At 38.2% G+C, this 20,895-nt stretch overlaps 1 protein-coding gene across 8 annotated transcripts in view; it reads right to left on the bottom strand.

The window, feature by feature from the left end:
• INPP4B (inositol polyphosphate-4-phosphatase type II B) overlaps nt 1–20,895 on the bottom strand; it is an 842,030-nt gene that overhangs the window by 84,292 nt on the left and 736,843 nt on the right. For all 8 annotated transcript variants that reach the window (XR_003608999.2, XM_028102335.2, XM_028102336.2 and 5 more), the window contains one exon: nt 3,252–3,364. Coding sequence is in view for 7 of the 8 variants with exons in the window: in XM_028102335.2 (XP_027958136.1) it covers nt 3,252–3,364 (113 nt within the window). In the remaining variant the exon portion in view is untranslated. The remainder of the gene's footprint in view (nt 1–3,251; nt 3,365–20,895) is intronic.

Here is a 20,895-nt window from a genome sequence, read left to right as displayed (position 1 = left end):
GAGAGAGAGTGCACGGGTACACACACAATGGGGGGAGGGGCAAAGGGAGAGGGGAGAGAGAAAGTCCCAAGCAGATTCTGAGCTAAGCGTGGAGCCTGACACGGGGCTTGATCCCACAACCCTGAGATCATGACCTGAGCTGAAATCAAGAGTTGGATGCTCAACTGACTGAGCACCCCAGGTGCCCCTAGTTTTGCTCTTTCAATAACTGCATACGAATCTTGGAGGAAGATGTAATCATTCTTATTTTACAGATGACAACATTGAGGCTTAGCTAGGTTAGTAACTTGGGCACAACTGAACAGAGCCCAGGATGCTAATGTAGGTTTGCCTAAAGCCAAGGACCAAGCCTTTAGCTTCCCTTCTATTCTGTTTCTTTTTGCAAATTCTTTCTTTTTGTTATCCCAATGTAATTCAAGAGAAAAATCTCTGAGCCACAATAATCTCTTGCTTCATTGTCTTATGGTTAACAGGTGAATAATTCCATTCCTTTCTCCCTTTCTCTTCCCTGTCCCATGGCAGGGCTCTGATATGAGAGACCAACACTACATTAGTATCAACAATGTTAATCAACATGCACTTAAAATAAATCCAATGTGATATAATACAGTCTTGCTTTATTACCTGCTGTCAAGGAGGCCTTAACAGTTAATCTGCTTTGAGGAAAAGACATACTAACACAGTTTATCAAGGGTTTTTACCATGTTTTAATTGTGATTCTGATACTTACACTAGGATTTACAACTCCTTATTAGACCTTTAGTATTTTCTCACTATTTCCAATGTAAGTGACTAGAGAAATATAGCAAGATTTCACCATAAATTTTTTTTTTTCATCTGGAAGACTCTAATCTTTTCAAATAAAGAGTATTTCAACATTTTTAATATAAAACAACAAAAACTTGGCTATTCATATTCATAATAATGAAATATAGACCTCAATGGCCACTTATGAGACAATGATTTTTTTAAAAAGATTTTATTTATTTATTTGACAGAGAGAGAGCGAGAGAGCACAAGCAGGGGGAGGGGCAGAGGGAGAGGGAGAAGCAGGCTCCCTTCTGAGCAGGGAGTCTGATGCAGGACTGGATCCCAGGACCCTGGGATCATGACCTGAGCTGAAGGCAGATGCTTAACCGACTGAGCCACCCAGGTGCCCCTAGATAATGATTTTTAAAAAGAATGAATATTCTTTAAAATATGTTGTCTCTAGTATATGCAACTATCCTACTAAGGATATTTAGTGTTCTACATTTAACATAAAGAGGAGGCGGGGCAATTCAGAGTGAGCAGGTTGGGTCTTGGTTTCCTTACTTCTATAGCTCCTTTGAACCATATGAACTTAATTTAATACACTTGATTGGCATGTGGTCTCTTCAAATTCTCATTTTTTATTTTTAAAATTTGATCAAGACAAAACCAAATAGTGTTATTTTTTTAAATGAGAATGTCAAATATTAACACAGTAATATATAATTAATAGATTTTTAAAAGAGAAGTGAATGAAACAGAGACAAATAAAAGCTTTTTGGAAAATGTCAAAAGGAATTTCTATATTTTTTTATTTTAAAAGTATTATCCAAGTCCTTGATTTACAAAAAGGATATTGAAACTGAGGTATCAGCTACAGAAATGCTGTAATAATAATGTCAGTGTTCCTACATAATGCTAAATTTGCACATTATGGGTGCCATGTATTTATCAAGGCAGTCAATCATCCATTCAACAGTTGAGCTGAGAGAAAGCCATATTTGGTCAGTGTTTAAGTTTCAAAAAAGAATTTTCAGGAAATGAATGAGATTTATGGGAAAACTTTTTTATACATTCAGATGGTAAAACTACATAAACTAAGAGAAAATATACATTTGTGTTTGCACATGTACATCCTTCATTTATCAATTGAGACACAACTTCATGATATGTATATAGTGACATATGTATATGCTCCTAAGTTGTCAGAAAGCCTTGGTAAATGATCAAATTACCTTCCTGTTATCGCATTATTAGTAAAAATAGCAAAAATAGCTCATGACCTACCTTTGTGAAATTTTTGTGAGAATTAACAACCACGGAGTCTTTGAAGACATAAAAAGTAGCCACCACTGGGGGAAAAACTATTAAAAACAACCCTCCTGTAATGCAGTATGGTGCTAAATGGGACCAGTGTAAATGAGCTGCCTGAAAGCAATGTTTCATATTGTTACCTTTGATGTTCTTCCCTGGGGCTCCAAGAGGGCATGAAGGGAAGCTAAAGCAGCTTTCCTCTGCCTTGCTCTTGGTAAATTATTTTATATAGACTCCTGGTAAATTATCCATTCCTTTTTCCCAGAAGAGAGTAAGTAATATCGGATTATAATTGAACACTGGCAATAGGGACAAGGGTTTGTTTTAAATGCTCTTGATACAGAATGAATAGAGTCATTTTAGGTGATCGGTTACCGAACTCCAAATTACAAAGGCAACACTGTATAGGAACTACAAATATGGCATTCATCATAAAGATCTCCAATGTGGGCCTTTTCTGATGAAAAGATTCTTGCATTAGGAAAGGATCTTTGGGTCTGAATGCTTAACAAAATTCATAAGTTCATGTGAGCTATGCCTGAATTGTTGCCAGACAAGAGTTTCAGAAATACAGGCATTATTCTCTCCCTCACTCTGGTAGAAACCTGGGGTGGGAAATAAGGCAGAACTTCTGCCCTGAGGGTGTCATTAAATGAGAAAGAACCATAGAAAATATAGCTCATTACCCCAAGAGCAATCCATCAGTAATAAATTCTATGCTAATATCTAAATTAACAAACGCATTTACAAGCTCATTAATTGAACAAGATGTCCAGGAGCCTTCCTGAGGCCAAGTCAAAGATCTGATAACCACATTCTGTTGCAACCATTTCTCTAGAGTAGCACTTCAAAATCCTGGTTGATATGGGCGACTGACATCGCAAACATGGACTATCAAGAAAATCACAGACACTTCATTTTAGCCTCAAAGTCTCAAACAACATCCAGGATATACAAGAAAAGCCAATAGGTAAAATTCTTTCTTGTTGAGTGCATCTTCTTCCATCTTGTGTTCTAGTGTATTGATAGAACTACCGACAGCATTGAAAATGCCTAAACCCCTGGATAATGGAGAATGACATCTGGTAACCCAAAGTGCAGGGACTGGACTCTACACAGCAAATACTCTATGATGTTTGCTGGTCATCATGGTGACAAGGACAAAGATCTGGCTGGAGAGTGCTTACCGTTGCAGCCAACCACATGATTTCTACATTCTTTCTTTTTTTGGCTTGGATATTTTGATGGAGATTTTCTAGTAATCCTTTTAAATCATTTTGTTCTTGAAAATGTGAAATGTCTGGGGAAAAAAAGGAGAAAGAAAGGGGGATCGTGTTAGTATTAAGCTGCCCATGGAGATTTGCTCAATATATGTACAAACAGAATTTCCATAACAACAAATAACATTTGGAGCAGAGAATATCTGAGGATAATCATATTTATTAATCTGAGGATAATCATAGATATCAACCTCTCCAGCTTTATTCTTTACTTAGAAATATGCCTCAGCCTCCTACTTTACCTATTCTGTGCTATTGTGGTAATGTCAGTTTTCATATACTATTATTTTACTAACAAGGGAAACATTTTTGATGATGAGGGCAGCCTCCCTTCAACCAAAGCATGACACAGATGAGACATGAGATATAATTTTACATCTAAATATAACCACTTTCTGCTACTAAGTAGCTAGTCTGAATCAAGAGGATACTTTAAACTGAACACCTCAGGGGTGGAAGAAATCTGAAGGTTCAAATAAAACACAGGAAGTCAGTTTCCACAGCAAGATTCCTTCACTTTAGGACTATGGACATTTTGGCTTGGATTACATTTTGTTGCAGGGAACGGACCTATATTCTGCATTGCAGGATGTTAAGTAGCATCAGTGGCATCAGTGACCTCTACCATTTAGAAACCAGTAGTACCCTTCCTGTGACAATTGCCAGATGTTCCTCGAGGGCAAAATCTATCCTGGTTGAGAACAACTGCTACTAAGGAGGACAGGTACAGCATGGAAAGAAGGAAAACATGAGAGGTGATAGTTAATTATATGAGATAATTAGATGGGGAGCAGGAAATGACTGATGCTCAGATCTCTACCTACTAATAACTAAAGCATAGGTAATAAACGGCACACATTTTATATTAAAACCTAAGGCAATGCACATCATGACACAAATGTCCCTGACACTTGGTAAGATGGGGTCAAGATCAGAATATAGATGGAAACAAAAAGGCTTTCTAAGAGAGTTGTTAGATTAATGCTGTACAGTATGAAAATGTGCTCTAATGTTGAATCTACAACCCGAAGGATGAAGAATTCCTAAGAGTTTTAATTGAGTTTGAAAACAGGAGAAAATCCATAAGAATAACATGGACTGCATGTAGGCTCTCCAGTAACAGTGAAGCAAAACTGATATATTCCTGAATCAGATCTCTCTCTCTCTCTCTCTCAAAACACACACACGCATACACACACACACACACACACACACACCACAAATAAGCTGTAATCATAGTGTGACTTTGTACTTTCCAAAACTGTACCAGATGTTTCATTTTATTAAAATAATACATCTGAGTAGTTCTTGATCTTAGCTCCAGAGAGTAAGTATCCTAATGAACTATACTAGCAATCTGTATCTGCCAAAGAGTGAAAGTGGTTGGTAAAATAAAAATATCCATTGAAAACAGTTATATATCATCTTGAATTTCATGACCACAGAATAGGGGAAGGTCAGGTGTAATTGAGATGCATCCTTATGTTAGGGTGGTGAGATTAAAAATATTCATATAAAATATATGCATGATTCCACTGTATTAGTTTCTAAATGGAAAAACCATCAAAAGTCAAACCCTTCCAATATAGCTATAGATGATTCTCTTAAGACAGACAAGGCTCCCCCCCCTTTCATTCTTCCCCTCATGCTATCTTGGAGGGGGAGACAAACCATGAGAGACTATGGACTCTGAAAAACAAATTGAGGGTTCTAGAGGGGAGGGGGGTGGGGGATGGGTTAGCCTGGTGATGGGTATTAAAGAGGGCACGTAATGTATGGAGCACTGGGGTTACACACAAACAATGAATCATGGAACACTACATCAAAAACTAATGATGTAATGTATGGTGATTAACATAACAATAATAATAAAAAACAAAAATAAAAAAAGACAAAGTTTGACTAAAAACATCACATTGCTTGATAGGAGACTCTCTGATATATAGAAATTTTAATAGGACACAGCCCAAAGATAAAGGGAAGAAGGCATAAGGGAATGCCTTGAAGACAGTTACAAAACCAGCTCAAGACTCTATAGCTGACCAAAGGAAGTAAGGACAATAATGCCACTTTTTAATTCATACTCACGGAATAAAAGAAACAAGAAGCCAGGTCTAACATCTTTGCCCTTAATGAACTAAAATTTAAGCAGCCATATAAAACTATGTATGGGTATATCATTAACAGGGAAAGTGTCCTTGCCATCGTTGAAAGGAAAAACTGGTCAGATCAACGAATGAATTTATTTGTATAACACTGTATGTGTGTGCATGTGGGTGCTTATGTCTCTCTAAACACGCATGTAGGCAGAGAAAGACATCGGTCATTGTTAGGCTGTAGGATTTAGAGTGATTTTTCAACTGCCTTTTCATGTCATTTGAGACATTTAAAATAAATGTGTGCTGTTTTTAAAGAATAAAGTTATTTTGAGAGAAAGGGAGAACACAGTATATGCATAAGAAAAGGAAAGAACCCAAATTCTTAGGATACAAAGAGCTGACCTCAAAGTCTTCACAATTCAGTAGGGGGAGATACATTTTTAAACCATCATTAACTGTAGTGAAGTGTACTGTGGCCTATGGCATTAAGTAAGTAAAAAAGAGTAATAGAGACCCAAGGGAAGGAGTAAGCAGTTCCATAAAGAATAGTTGGGTGGGGAAGGGTTTCTAGCAAAGATAATGCTTCGTGGCTACAGAAAGCATTTGAGGCCCAGGAAAAATGTCAGCAAATGTGTGGAGAAATGAAGCCGTACTGTCAAAGCAGGGAGCTCATAGTTCGCTATGTCCTTGTTGGGCCTGGTCCCAGAGGCAGGAATTATGAAGGACCTTTTCTGCTATGCTGGGAGATCTGGGCTTCATCCTAAAAAAAAATGGAAGCAACTAGGGAATTTTAATAGGGACATAACTATATCTGAGATGTCCCTGAGGTCCTTTCTTTCTCTCTTTTTTTAAAAGATTTTATTTATTTGTCAGAGAGAGACACAGCGAGAGAGGGAACACAAGCAGGGGGAGTGGGAGAGGGAGAAGCAGACTTCTGGCCTAGCAGGGAGCCCGATGCGGGGCTTGATCCCAGGACCCCAAGATCATGACCCGAGCCGAAGGCAGATGCTTAACTGACTGAGCCACCCAGGTGCCCCCTGAGGTCCTTTCTGAAGTCACCTGGTATAAATGGCTTTCGAATGTTTTTTGAAAGGAATACGGAATATGAATTTTACCTGCAGCATTATGCACACACGCAAAAACACACATACCCTTCTGTAACAAGAATTTTATGAAATAATACTCACCCTAATCACATACACTGTTCCCTGAATATATTCTGTTCTATTCCACGTGATGATGATGATGATTTTTATTATTATTGTCCTAACCCTCAAAATTGATGTAACAACCTGGAGTCAGCATAAAAAATTTGCAAATTACTGACTTAGGGCAACCCCATGTCTAAGATGCTTTGGTGACTTTCCCAAGGTTCATAGTCAGTCATAAAAAAAAAAAATCCAGTCTCCAAATTCTTGTACCAGCAATTTTTCCCCAAATCTGTGCTAGTGTCTTCACAATTAGCTGGTGGTACTAAAAGGCAGTTCCAGTATTAACACAATGAACCAGCTTCTTCAGAATTCTGAGAATCCAGAATAAAGTACAATGATTTTTCAAAATAATTTAGTTTCATTGTTGACATGAAGGTTTTTTAATCAGTCATTTAAAACAGACTATAAGGGTCTGAACATAAATGGTCATCCTTTGCCTATTTCTACCCCATAAAGATAGCACTTTAGGGATAGACAGGCATGATGTCCCATAGAAATTTCACTCTTCTTCCCAGGGCACACTTTATAGAAGGAAGTTATTTTGATGTTCTTAAAATTTTCAGGCCACTATTTCTATTTCTGTAATGATAAAACTTGCTTTATTCAGAGCACATCTCTACCAATTCAATACTTTGGTTGCTGCCAGTTTTTGTTTTTTGTTTTGTTTTGTTTTGTTTTTTTCAATCTGACAAAAATCCTGGAGGTTACAGAAATTCAGGTCTGGTTCTGGCAGGAAGTATTATTAGTAATGATTAGTTTGTGGATTAGTAACTGAGATTTCAAGATTTAATGATAGATCCTGATAAATCAACTGAAAATCCTGGTAAACAGGGAATATGGATTGGTTTTTAAAATTAGAATGAATCTCTTCAAATGTAAATATAGCCAATAAGTCTTGCTTTGTCTACTCACTCCTGCATTACTCTAGCGCAGAATTTAGACAGGGTAACTGAATCTCCATACCTGTCTTAATAAGAGTATTTTTTTCAAATGGGGTTCAAGAAAGTAATCATGTGAAAGGTACAAGAATGTTCACTGCATTTATTGTTTATAATATTAAACAACAGCAAAAAAAACCATCTAAGTGTTTATAAAGAGAATGGATAAACTGATATATAATCATGAAATATGATATCATGGAGAGACTCAATAAGCTTGCTACATTATATATGTATATATTGGCATGAATATAGAGTAAAAACTATGTTGAGCAAAACAGTAAAAATAACAGGACTTGTGCAAAATAACTAATAATATAAAGTTAAATATGCAAAACTACCATATTTTTTATGGATAATACATGTGGGATAAAAATATGTATGCTAATGTAGAACACCAAATTCAGGATATTGATTTTCTCAGAGAAGGGAAAGTGAGGGATTGGAACTGGAAGGGCTGCAAAGGGGGCTTTCCTTCTATCTGCATTTTTTCTTACAAAATTTCTGAGGCCAAGTGATGGGTTCCCTAGTGTGTATTATCTTACAATCTGTCCTTTTTTTCTTTGTGTGAAACTTTCCTAATTTTTTTTTAGAGAAAGCACTGACCCAAGATTCCCAGAAAGTGACTTCCAATGCCAACTCTGTCCCTGCTTTGACATGTGGTCTTAGGTGAATTGCTTAACCCTCGGTCCCTATTTTCTCAACTGAAAAATGAGGACAATAACCCTGCCATCCTTCATTGACTTGAAGTGGAAAACAATTAATAAAAGTCTTGGCAGAAGTGCCTACATTGTTAAATTCTGTGTCAACTCTGAAAGAGGAAGACATTAGCAGCTCTTAAGAAAGCATTCACAGTCTCAGATAGGATGCCAACTTTCTCAGGCAAAACTCAGAATTTATCCAAAGTAAGGTGCATACAGGTGCACACAAAGATCAGAATTACAAACCGTCACAAACCCTGTGACTGGTCTCTTACCACTCCCCAATGGCACAGAATAGCCAAATTCAGAGTCACTTTTTACACCAGTTTTCTCCTTGTTCTGTCAAATGGGATTTCTTTAAGATGACATTGACTTGAATCAAAGGTGGGGTGCCGACAAGTGAGTAGGAATAGGACTGTAAACTCTTAGCCGATTGATCTGTGATGCTAATGAGGCCAAGGCAATAGCTTCATCACCTCATGGTCATATGACTTTATGTTGCCAGAGAGGGTTCCAAGATGAAACTGCAATGAAAGCTGAATTCCCAGCACCTATTCCACCTGTTTCCCACTTCCTGGCAGGCACAAAATTTACATGGGATCAATCATACCCTCACTCTGAAGCCAACTGATGTAATCCCGTCCCCCGGAAGTCAGGACTAAGTTCAGGGATGGGCATCGAAAACGAAGCCACTCAGAACTTGACTGTGACCTCAGCAATTATTTCAGGGGTAGGCAAGTGACCTGTCCTGCCCCTGCTGAGTGAAACTCAGGACTCAGATGTTGAAGAGGGAAGAAAAGTCCTCTTTATCTTTGCTTGAGCAGGCAGTTGAGCATGCCTACCATCCTTTAGTCAAGAGACGGCCCAATGTAGGATAACGTCAACATTAAGAGTGGCTGAGTGAAGATGCCCATCTACAGATGAATGGATAAAGAAGATGTGGTATATATACACAATGGAATATTATGCAGCCATCAAAAGGAATGAGATCTTGCCATTTGCAACGACGTGGATGGAACTGGAGGGTGTTATGCTGAGTGAAATAAGTCAATCAGAGAAAGACATGTATCACATGACCTCACTGATATGAGGAATTCTTAATCTCAGGAAACAAACTGAGTGTTACTGGAGTGGTTGGGGGTGGGAGGGATGGGGTGGCTGGGTGATAGACACTGGGGAGGGTATGTGCTACAGTGAGTGCTGTGAATTGTGGAAGACTGTTGAATCACAGATCTGTACTTCTGAAACAAATAATGCAACATATTTTAAGAAAAAAGAAAAAGAAGAAGATAACAGGAGAGGAAGAAAAGGGGAATATGTCAGAGGGGGAGATGAACCATGAGAGATGATGGACTCTGAAAAACAAACTGAGGGTTCTAGAGGGGAGGGGGGTAGGGGGATGGGTTAGCCTGGTGATGGGTATTGAGGAGGGCACGTTCTGCATGGAGCACTGGGTGTTATGAACAAACAATGAATCATGGAACACTGCATCAAAAACTAATGATGTAATATATGGTGATTAACATAACAATAAAAAAGACTAAAAAAAAAAAAAAGAGTGGCTGAGTGATGAAGTAGGGCTGGAAAGTGTCTTTTCAATACTGCTAAGCCAATGAAACAACTTTCCCTTGAAGGGTTGCCCTGCCTTACCATTGGAATTTTCAGTTTTGTTAATAAAGTCTCTTGTTCAAGCCAGTTTGAGTCAGGGTTTCTGTCCTTGGCAATAAAAAACATGCTAAGGTGAAACACACGGTTATATGGGCGTTTTTTTAAAAGATTTATTTATTTATTTGAGAGAGAGAGAGAGCACGAGCAAGGGGGGGGAGCAGACTCTCCCCCCTGAGTGGGGAGCCTGACGTGGGGCTCTATCCCAGGACTCTGGGATCATTGACCTGATCCAAAGGCAGACGCTTAACTGACTGAGCCACCCAGGCGCCTCTATATAGGCATTTTTAACATTGGCCAGCCTTATTGCAAATGTGTATTGTTGCTTTAGAGGTGAGAAAAAGACAAATAAGTAAGAATGTCTCTGGAAAGCAACACATCAATCACTTCTACAGTGATGGACTTAAGACATGGCTCCACATTTTTTGACACTCCCTCTATTGAGAGGTGGAGTCTATGTACTTTCCCCTGGAATGTGGGTGGGCTTGTGACTGTCTTGACTAACAGAGTATGGCAGAAGTGATGCTACATCACTTTCGAGGTCAGGTCATAAATGACTATGCTGCTATTGTCTGATTCTCTTGGAACTTGGCTGTCTGTATTCCCTTGAGATGTTCCCTGTAAGAACCAAGGCACTTTGCTGGGAGAAGTCCAACCACATGGAGGCTCCTATTTAGGTACTCCACTCAATGGTTTCAGCCAAGTCCAGCCCTTGAGTCAGCATGGCCCAGGTGCCAGCATGTGAGTGCAGAAGCTTGCAGAGGACTCCAGTTCCTAGTCATTTAAGTGACCTCTTCCCCATCCCTGCCAATCTTCTTTCCAGTGGAGGTCCCAGATGTCATGGAGTGGATATAAACCATCCCTACATGTTCTATCTGAACACCTAACCCACAGAATCTGTGAGCACAAATAAGATGCTGATTTTTATATCAGTAAATTTGGAATAATTTGTTACCTAGTAATAATCAGAACAACTACAAAGAAAAAAAAGAAACAAGTTAGAAGGGCCTGTACCTCTAAGTATGAAAAATGAACATATAAAGAACAGTACTTTCACAGTCCACCTTGGTTAATGCTATATTCTGTGATATCAAATCTTATCTATAATTAATTCTGAAATAATTATAGTTAAATGTACTAGCAAGCAAACAAATTCAATTAGGTGAAAACCATTGAGAGGTCTTAAAATTGGAAATTATGTGCTTTCAGATGCTGTAAAATCTTGAAAAATATAGAAAAAAGCCCCAGTGAAACTGGCTTTATTTAAATTGTATTTCCAACTTAACAATTTACGGAAAAGGCAATATAAAAAATCAAATATCAAACTCCCCACCTGAACAAAGCTGAATAATATTTTTGAACCTACACACTTTGTTTTTTTTTTAAATGAATTTCACGGTTGCATCACCCATAGCAAATGAAAAGACAAACTTTTAAAAGTAATTGTTAAAATATATTAAAAGCAATGTGTTAAAAATTCTTTAGGAATTTCCTTACTCGCTATTTTACACTGAAGGCTATGGAATCTGGTGTGCAGGGAGGAGAGTAGAATTATAACATATTAATATTTTTTTTCCTATTTTCATTTTTTTTAAGAAAACAGTCATGATTGATTTCTGAATCTCCACAGTTTCAAGTCATATCAAAGGGTTGGGGGACGGTTTGTAGGTAGATGACTCTCAATAACTTACTTTCCTCAGATACCTGAGATAGTTTTATGCACAGATAGTAGAAAATTTGAGTATGAAAAGCAGCTTGACACAGATTTCCCAGCTCAGTCTTTTTTTTTTTTTTTAGAGAGAGAGAGAGAGCATGAGCAGGGGAGGGGTAGAGAGAGAATCTTAAGCAGACTCCAAGCTCAGCCCAGAGCCTGATGTGGGGCTCGATCTCATGACCCTGAGATCATGACCTGAGCTGAAATCAAGAGTCAGAAGCTTAACTAGCTGAACTACCCTGGAGCCCCTAACCCCGCCCCCCCCAGCTCAGTCTTCTTATGAACCCGGTTGTACTGCTTGAATACTCGTGCCTGTGTTCAAGTAAGTGGCCTAGGTCCTTAGCACTGAAAGAAGGTGAATGGCAGCCTTTTCTTTTTCCCAACGTAACTTCCAAGTCCCTGTATTTTACTCTGACAAGAACAATAGCAAGAAAAGTCCTGAGTCTTGAGACCACACATTATACACAAAAAGTCTGAAAACCAAAGCATGAACGGATTTCTCAAAGCTTAGGACAGAAAGGGAAGCAGCTTTTGAGGTAATTCCAGTACCCTACCTCCCTGACCATGTACGAGCCAGGCTGCCAGTGAAATATGCCAAGGCCAAATGGCAGCACAGAGACGCAGATGTATAACAAGGCCATCTCCAGAAAATAACAGTTCAGCACTTCCATGCTCCTCCACTTTCTGATAACATGGAAGGAACTGACTCCCAAATTGCCAGAATGATAGCCAAAACAAAGCAGGGGGACAGTTGAGAAGATAGGGATTTTTCCCAATAGCCAAGGTCTTGGCATGACTTCTTTAGGCTCCTGGAGGCAAGTAAGAATGAGATCTTGAATATTTCATATATATAGAATAAAATAAAGAACTCTTGAGGTATTAAGAAAGCTATAGATGAGGTAAAGTAGAGGAAGAAGATTATGGAAATAAAGCTGCTTTAGGAGGCTCCAAAATGAAAAAGAAAGAGGTAATAAGAATACAAGATCTACATTTTATTCCATTCATATAGCCCCTTTTTTGACTTGAAGTGAGCTCTAGTTTTATAACCTGGGATTCTCATATATTTATTGATAGCAAAAAAATATATTAATCTACCCATGTTGCCAGACTTCTCTTTTCTGACCCACCTGATACAGATAATTTTGTCTTTAAGTCTTGAGTTTCTCCCCCTTACCTGACATCTAAAATGAGTTCTGCTTTATCTGGAGTTTTGTTGTGTGGAATTGGAAGCATGAAGAAATAAAGGTGGGAGAAAAGGTAAACCAGAATGAAACAAAGAGCTTGCACTTGTGGTTGAGAAAAGCAGAATAGTAAGTAGTGAATAGTAATAGTAAGAGTAGTAAGTAGTGAATATTTGAGAGAGTGACATGCTCAATAGAGTGAATTAAAGAGTTGGAAAAAGGATTTAAAAAGTAAAATCACAAGTTGCTAGTTGTCTCCTCTTTGATATTTAATTAAAAGTTGGAACTAATTTTTATTTACCTTTAATTGTTAGGCTCCTTATTGGATGTAACTGGAGTCATCACCATATTAATTTAGGTGATATTTATTTCCAAAAGGGAAGGTGAGCCCTAAGATTTTTAATATCTACCTTACTCCTCACTGTGGGACCAACGAACTTATCCTAATACTGATGATTTCAGGATTTCATCTCTATCAGGGTATTCCACAAAGGAATATATGTTTTTTAAAAGAGATTATCAGATAAGCAGTGATTATATGAAAACAATTCATTAAAGTTAGTATAGATAGCTATTTGAAGGAATATGGATGAGACAGAAGAGTATATTGAATGGACAAAAGAGGCAGTTTGGTTCAAACCATAGGAAGAGCTTTATGATCAATTTTAACTGGATCAGTAAGTTGACTTGTTTGTACACAGGAGAAATATAAGTCTCTTGAGAAACTCAAAGTGCACACTGTCATGATCTTATCCATCATTCTCACATTCATAAGTGCAATGTGACATCTTCTCAGTACAGAAACTGACACTGGAAAAATTAACTTCCTTTCTCTGGTGAGATAATGGTAGAATGTACTTTGAAGTACTGGCATATACATATTAATAATTCTCATTTAGTCGATAATGAAATGGAGGCATTCAAAACATCAAGTGATTCACTTAAGTGAGCTTTCTGTTGAATTCGTATCTTTTGATTTCATGCCATTTTATGCAGACTTACTAGGCTGGTTTACTGGGAGTCCAGCCAATCTTTGACAAGTGGTAGAATCTGTCATGCAAGACTTAGTCTACTTAGTCAACAGACAGGAGAGGCCCCATGAGAAGGAAAGAAGGCAGAAAAATGTAAGGATGACTAAGAGACTAATCTTAGACTTTTCTTATACAAATTAGAGCAGAATAAGGCTAGCCAAAAAAAAAAAAAAAAAAAATTGATGCATCTAATTTGTGAGGACCCTGAAGTAACATAGAAGATGCAGAAATCAATGCTGAGGGAGGTGGCTATTCGTATGGGCATATGTGAGTATGTGTGTCTGTCTTTGTTATCTGTGGTGTCGTTTGGATTTGTTGCTTCTATCTCGTATACAAGTTACTGGACACCAGAAGTCTATGTCTGTGGTTTTACCTGCACATGGAGAACTAAAACTGAATACTGTTTTGTATCACTTTTCCTTTCAAAAAGTCACAGGAGTGTTTCTAGAGACAGATCAGGAAAAATAAATTCTCTTAATCTTTCTTAACATCAGAGAGCATTAAAAACTTGAAGAAGTAAGTACGTCAGAGTTTCTTCTGCAATGAGTTGAAAATAAACTTGTAATTATTAGCATGTAGAAATTATAAACAGAAAATAAAGGTGCTGTTGGAAATATTCAAATGTTTTTAAATCTGCAATTTTAAATCAAGAAGATCAGGAGCCCTTAGATCTACAGCAATGGTAGAGCTGCACTATAAAAGTGAAAAGAACACTTAACTGGGAGTCAGGAAATATGCAACTTAGTCCCTGTTCTCCCACTCATCAGGTTTATGAACTTAATAAAATCTATCTTGGATCCCAAGCCCCTCACATAAGGTTGAACTAGACCAGTATTTGTTAAAATATGTCCTGAGGAGCATTTATTTGGCAAGATGCTCATAAGTATTTCATACATACACACATATATGGCAATAAAATGCTATTTCAACAAAATTAAATAGCTTCAGACACTGTAGAACAGAACTGGCAAATTATGACTTGCAGCCTAAACCCAGTCAGTTTTTTGTAAATGCAACTATATTACAATTTAGCCATGTTCATTAATTTACATGTTGTCTATGGCTTAATTTGCACTATAATGGCAGCCTCTAGTTGAGCAGTTTTAACAGACATCGTCCGACCCTCTGCGCCTGAATTCTTTACTCTCTGGTCCTTTACATAACAAGTTTGCTGACCAGGCTATAGGCCTTTTCAAAACTTTCAAAGTGATAATGTGAATTCCAAAACCACTTGACTACAGAACTTTTTTATTCCCCAACAATTATTAACAGAAATAGCATTCCTTGGAATAGTCTAAATTATTTACAAGATCCCAATTCTTCTCTGATTCTTTAAAACATTCAACTAAATGACCTCATCTATCTCATTAATTCAATCATTCAACAAATATTTTTGGAGTATAAGCTCTGGGCCAGATAGTGCTTTGGGTACCTGGAATATAGTCAAAATATAGACAAGGAGACTTATCCTCATGGAGCTTCCATCCTGAGGAGATAGAGCCAAACAAGGTAAATGACATGTATACTAGAGGACGGTAGATGTTATGGAGAAGGGGACCAGGCAGGGGAGATGGCAGCTGTAAAGAGAGCAGTCAAGAAAGGCCTCACTAAGAAAGTGACATTTGGGGAAAGACTTAAAGGAGATGAATGAAAGATTCATATAACGGGAAAGCATTTAAGGCAGATGAAATGGCCAAGGAAAAGTCCTACGAAACAGCAAGAGGTCAGTGTGGGGCAGAATGAAGCAAGGGAGGGAGAGAGAGGTAGAAGGGGAGAGTCAAGGAGCAGATTCGTTGCCAGATTACAGGGAACCTTTTTTATTCTTCAAGATTTTATTTATTCATTTATTTGAGAGAGAGAGAATGAGAAAGAGAGAAAGAACATGAGAGGGGGGAGGGTCAGAGGACGAAGCAGACTCCCTGCCGAGCAGGGAACCCGATGCGGGACTCGATCCCAGGGACTCCAGGATCATGACCTGAGCCGAAGGCAGTCGCTTAACCAACTGAGCCACCCAGGCGCCCTACAGGGAGCCTTTGAGACCATTGTAAGAACTTAGGTTTTTCAGTCCACAAAAAAAAAATACGGGCTATTGGAAGAGTTTGAGAAGATACATGATTTTATTTTCCTTTTTAAAAGATCACTTTGGCTTCAGTGATAAAAACTCAGTGAGGTTGAGAGAGGAAACAAAGAGACTGGAAGGGCATTATTGCCATAATCTGAAAGTGAGAATAACAAGGGCTTGCAGAGAACAGTAGCAAGACAGGTGGTAGGAACTGGTTGTACATTCTTGGGAAATAGAGCCACTGAAATTTTCTGATGGACTGAAAGTGGGATGTGAGAAAAAGAGAAGAGTCAAGGGTGACTTCAATTTTTTTTTTTTGCCAATGCAACAAAAAAAGCTAGAATTGATTAAAAACTAAGATGGGGATGATTGTAGGAAAGGTAAGTTTTTAAGGCCATATCAGGAACAAAGTTTGAGGTGAAGAGCAGGATGAGACCCGGGAAGAGAGATGGGCTGGTGATGTAGGTGAGGAGGTCAATAATGAATGATGGTATTTAAAGCAACGAGACTGTTCAAGAACAGCAAAGTAGATATCCATAGACTAAATCCTGGGGCACTCCAACATTTGGAGGTCAGAAAGATAATGAGGAACGGAGGTTGAAAAGTAGCAGCCAGAGAGTAGAAGCAATCACACAAAAGTGTGGTGGCCTGGAAGCAAGTGATGAAAGAGAGAAAAAATAATGATGTCAAATCTATTACTAGATCAAGTAGGATGAGTACAGAGAATTGAACATTGGCTTTAACAATATAGAAACCCTGACAAAACCAATGTCAATAAAGTTATGTAGACCAAAGGCTGACTGGAGTGGATCTGGAGAGAAACAAAAATGGGTAGATACAAATTGGAGACAGCTAGTCATCTTTAAATTCCACTCTTATCTGTTCTTTCTGGAACATTTCCAACCTTAAGGTAGTTCTGCATTATAAAATAATTTCTCCTATACTGCCAGTACCTTTTACTCATCTTTAATGTCTATGCAATGCCAAACATATGGGTAATATGCGAAAATTTCCTCAACCATCTGAATGTTTCCAAATACACATTATGTTTGAACGAAAATAAGTAAAATATTTGGATGAGTAACTGGATTTTTCATTTGTATATCTGGACATGTCAATGGTATCAAATCAGATGTCTGCAAAACATAAATTATTAGTAGTAAATTAATTATGCAGTAATTTATAGTTCCTGTTGGAAGAACATTCATGTGTTAAGAACCTTATACCTTCTTTTATCTTCATGTTTGTTGGAAATGCCAAAAATCTATAATAGATTATTCCTTGTACTTGAGAAACTTAGACACATTAATTTAGCCTGGCATAATAAAGCAAGGTAATCTCACATTGACCAGAATCATGATTACAGCTGAGTTGCTTTATACACACATTTCGCTTAGGTCAATAAATGTTTGTTAAATAACAATAAATAAAAGATACAACATTTCAATATTCTGGGAATTTCATTTTCTTTTACACTCAAGTCTAGAGTATAAACGAAACACAAAACACAAATGTACAATTTGATAGCTAATCTATAACATTTTACAAGTCTAACCTAGTGGTTTTCAAATCTTACTGTACAGCACAAGCATCTGGAGGGCTTGTTAAAACACAAGCTGTTAAGCGCACGTCCAGATACGGATTGTTTGAAATTATTCTTGCATTGGGTAAAAGGTAGGAAGAGGAGCTGAGGGGCAGAGGGGCACACTGCCTTGGTCAGCTCAACTGCTGATTTCTTCTCGTAAGCTCTCTGTACCGTCTCTCCTTTGGCTCTGTATCACAGGAAACCCTTGTTCCTCAGGCTGCTTGCTGCCCCACTGACTCACGATTAAGTGAGGATTAAGAGGGAGGTTAAAGGAAAGAGGGAGACAGAAACCAGTTCGTTTCTCCCCTCATCTCTCTGCTTCTTAAGTGGCCATCCGTGGCTTCCACAGGGCTTCAGTTCCCAGGGGGCAATTGCTCTGTCCATGGTCCCGGCTTCTACTGGATAGACCCCACTCAAGAACCAAGATACAGCTGGGTGGCCCTAGTTATTGTTCCCTGGTGACACTACATCTGGCCTAAGTACCCCTCCCCCTTTTTAAAGATTTTATTTATCTATTTGACAGAGAGAGAGAGAGCACAAGCAGGGGGAGTGGCAGAAGCAGAGGGAGAAGCAGGCTCCTCGCAGAACAGGGGGAGCCCGATGTGGGGCTCGATCCCAGGACCCCGGGATCATGACCTGGGCTGAAGGCAGAAGCTTAACCAACTGAGCCACCCAGGCGCCCCTGACCTAAATCCCTTTAACACCTGGGCTAGTAGCAGCTTCCTGCTATTGCTAAACTCGGGGTGGCTATGTTGGTCCCTGGTTAATTTCTCCTCCCCCCCTTTTTAAATGTCAATCATCAATGCTCTGCAGCAAATTCCTCAAATGTGTTTTCCTGACTAGGCTAGGACTGATATGGCTACTAAGGATTTGGGGGTTATTATTTTTTGTTTTACTGAAGTACAGCCTAGGCTAGCACAACATGTCTAATTCAGATACCCTTCTCTGCCTGACCCTGTGTGATGGTAAATCTCTTTCTTCTTGCATTTCCAGACCTCATCCCTAAAGTTTATGGACAGTAAAAAGGAAGCAGAGTGAAAAGATACATTGGGAGGAGGGAGAAAGGTGATGGGGGGAGGGTCTTAGAATATTTTTTTCACCCACAGATGAACCTCTGTGTCACTGTTCTGTAAATGTTGAGAGGCTGTCCTAATGTTCAGAAAGAGTGTATATATAATATTAATATCATATATATATATTAATGTAAATCATTCAGAAGAGATCTAGTATTGTTATATGTGGGGAAAAAGTTAATTCAGAAATTTATTTTTTTAAGATTATTTAGTTGAAAGAGAGAGAAAGCAAGCAAGCAGGGGGAGGGGCAGTGGGAGAGAAAGAATCCTGAAGCAGACTCCCCACTGAGCGTGGAGCCCAATGTGCGGCTCGATCCCAGGACCCTGAGATCATGATCTGAGCTGAAATCCAGAGTCAGCCACTTAACTGATTGAGCCACCCAGGTGCCCCAGAAGTTTACTTAAAAACCTGGGAAATATTTAACCTGTATCAGAAAGTCCCTCTGTCAAATGAAAAAAACCTCAGATTGTTGGAAGGCATTTAGTGGGGTGTGTGCATGAGTGTGACAATGTGTGTGTGTGTGTGTGTGTGCAACTCCCATGTCTGTGCATGTGTTTGTTAATGTCTTTTGAGATATTTGCCTTACGTCATTTCTCATTTTATAAGTTCAGATTATTTCCAGAGCCTGCTGAGGTCTGGCGAGCCAGGCTCAGGATGGATGGTAGTCTAAGGATAGAGGGCTCTGAAAAGCAGGGGCCAGAAATACCCATCACTTGTTCTGAAAAACTAAAGGCAGCACATTTAAACTTGTGGCATGACTGAGCCATGTTGCAAGTGTCAACACACGTGGCCTCCAATTTTAAGTAAATAAACAGTAAGTGGATTGATATTCAGATGCACCTTATTTTGCTTATGGAGCCTTGCCCATCTATGTGGCACACACAGTTGATGCTGTCAGTATTGATTACATCACATATTTTCTGGTCTGCAACCAGAGTTCATAATATAATTACTAACTAAAGGAAATATCCATTTAAGTAGCCTTATTTTCATTAATAAACAGAGCAAATGTGGTGCGATTCTTCTCTCTGACATATGCTCAATATTCCAAGGACTGATTTATATGCTGCTCCTCAGTGATTTTATCCATTTGTAACACAAGGTAACCTGTTAGCCTGTGAGCCAGCCACTGGCCTCCCACACTCTATGGTATTGAGCCATGTGGGAAGTCCAACAGTGTGATCAGCTAAAGAAGTTTGCCAAGACCTAGTACTGATTTCTTCCAGAGCACAGTATGTGTTGTAAATATTGTAGCTAGTTGTCTGTTTCTTAGCAATAGTCTGCTGTGCATCCACTTGTAAGTTTATTTTACATAAAGTACAATTACGAATGATACCTTGGTAGCTGTTTGTTTTGTTTTTGTTTTTGTTTTTTCATTTCTTAGAGAAACAAAATCAATAATTTTACTCAGGAAACTATTACCATATACTTGTTCTAGAAAAAATTATAGATTTACTAGAGAGTTCTGTCTTATGTTTGAAAACTCCTGTTGAATTTTCAATGGCTATAATGGCAATAGTTTTAAAAGACAAAGTATTAGATATGAAGGGTGAGTTGATTCATTTTCTGACTTAACAAAATCTGATTTTAGATATTCAACACTGTATTCATAGTTAAGCTTTTCTTTTTCACCTACTTCTGGGAAATCTTCTCATATGAACGTTTTCTTGTCCTAATGGAGTCCTGTTACTTTTATATTTCACATTATTTTGAGTTTTAATATTATAATTTTCTTTCTAATTTTATCCTTCACTGAACCAGCTTTGCTCCCTTGGTCTATTTTTTTTAAATGAGAGGTAAGATAAATAAAAATACTAAAAAAATGTAAAATATTAACTGAAAATATAAGCTCAAAGGACACAGAAATATTTTGGTTTAAATAAATTGCACTCTGTTAACTAAATCTTAGCTCAGCAAACTAAACTAAACGTGTTTGACACTCATGTGCAGCTTTTACAAATGATAGTTAAAGAATTATGTTTTAATAATAATGTTAAAAGAATTTGACAGGATATCAGGGAAAACCATGACTAATCTGATTTTTAAAGTGAGTATAGTGCTTGTGATAAAACTCTTTTCGAGGCATTTTCCTCTGAAGCTACCAAAGGACCAGAAAGACCTGACAGACAGTGGTGGACCAGCAGGCCTAAACTACACTTGGCCTCTTTCCAAACCTTATATATTCAGAACACCAATCTTAAAGAATTATCTGTGACCTTGTATTGGATTTCAGGTGTTACAGGGGCTTCAGCCAGGCATGGCAGATTTCTTTTCCTAAAAGCCAGAATGA

This window comes from Eumetopias jubatus, unplaced genomic scaffold, assembly GCF_037043125.1.
Source record: "Eumetopias jubatus isolate StellerSeaLion01/CBP00866 unplaced genomic scaffold, mEumJub1_p1.0 scaffold_2, whole genome shotgun sequence".
NCBI classification, from domain to species: domain Eukaryota; kingdom Metazoa; phylum Chordata; class Mammalia; order Carnivora; family Otariidae; genus Eumetopias; species Eumetopias jubatus.
The sequence above is the reverse complement of the archived record's forward strand: the minus strand, read 5'-3'. Positions and strand labels throughout refer to the sequence as shown.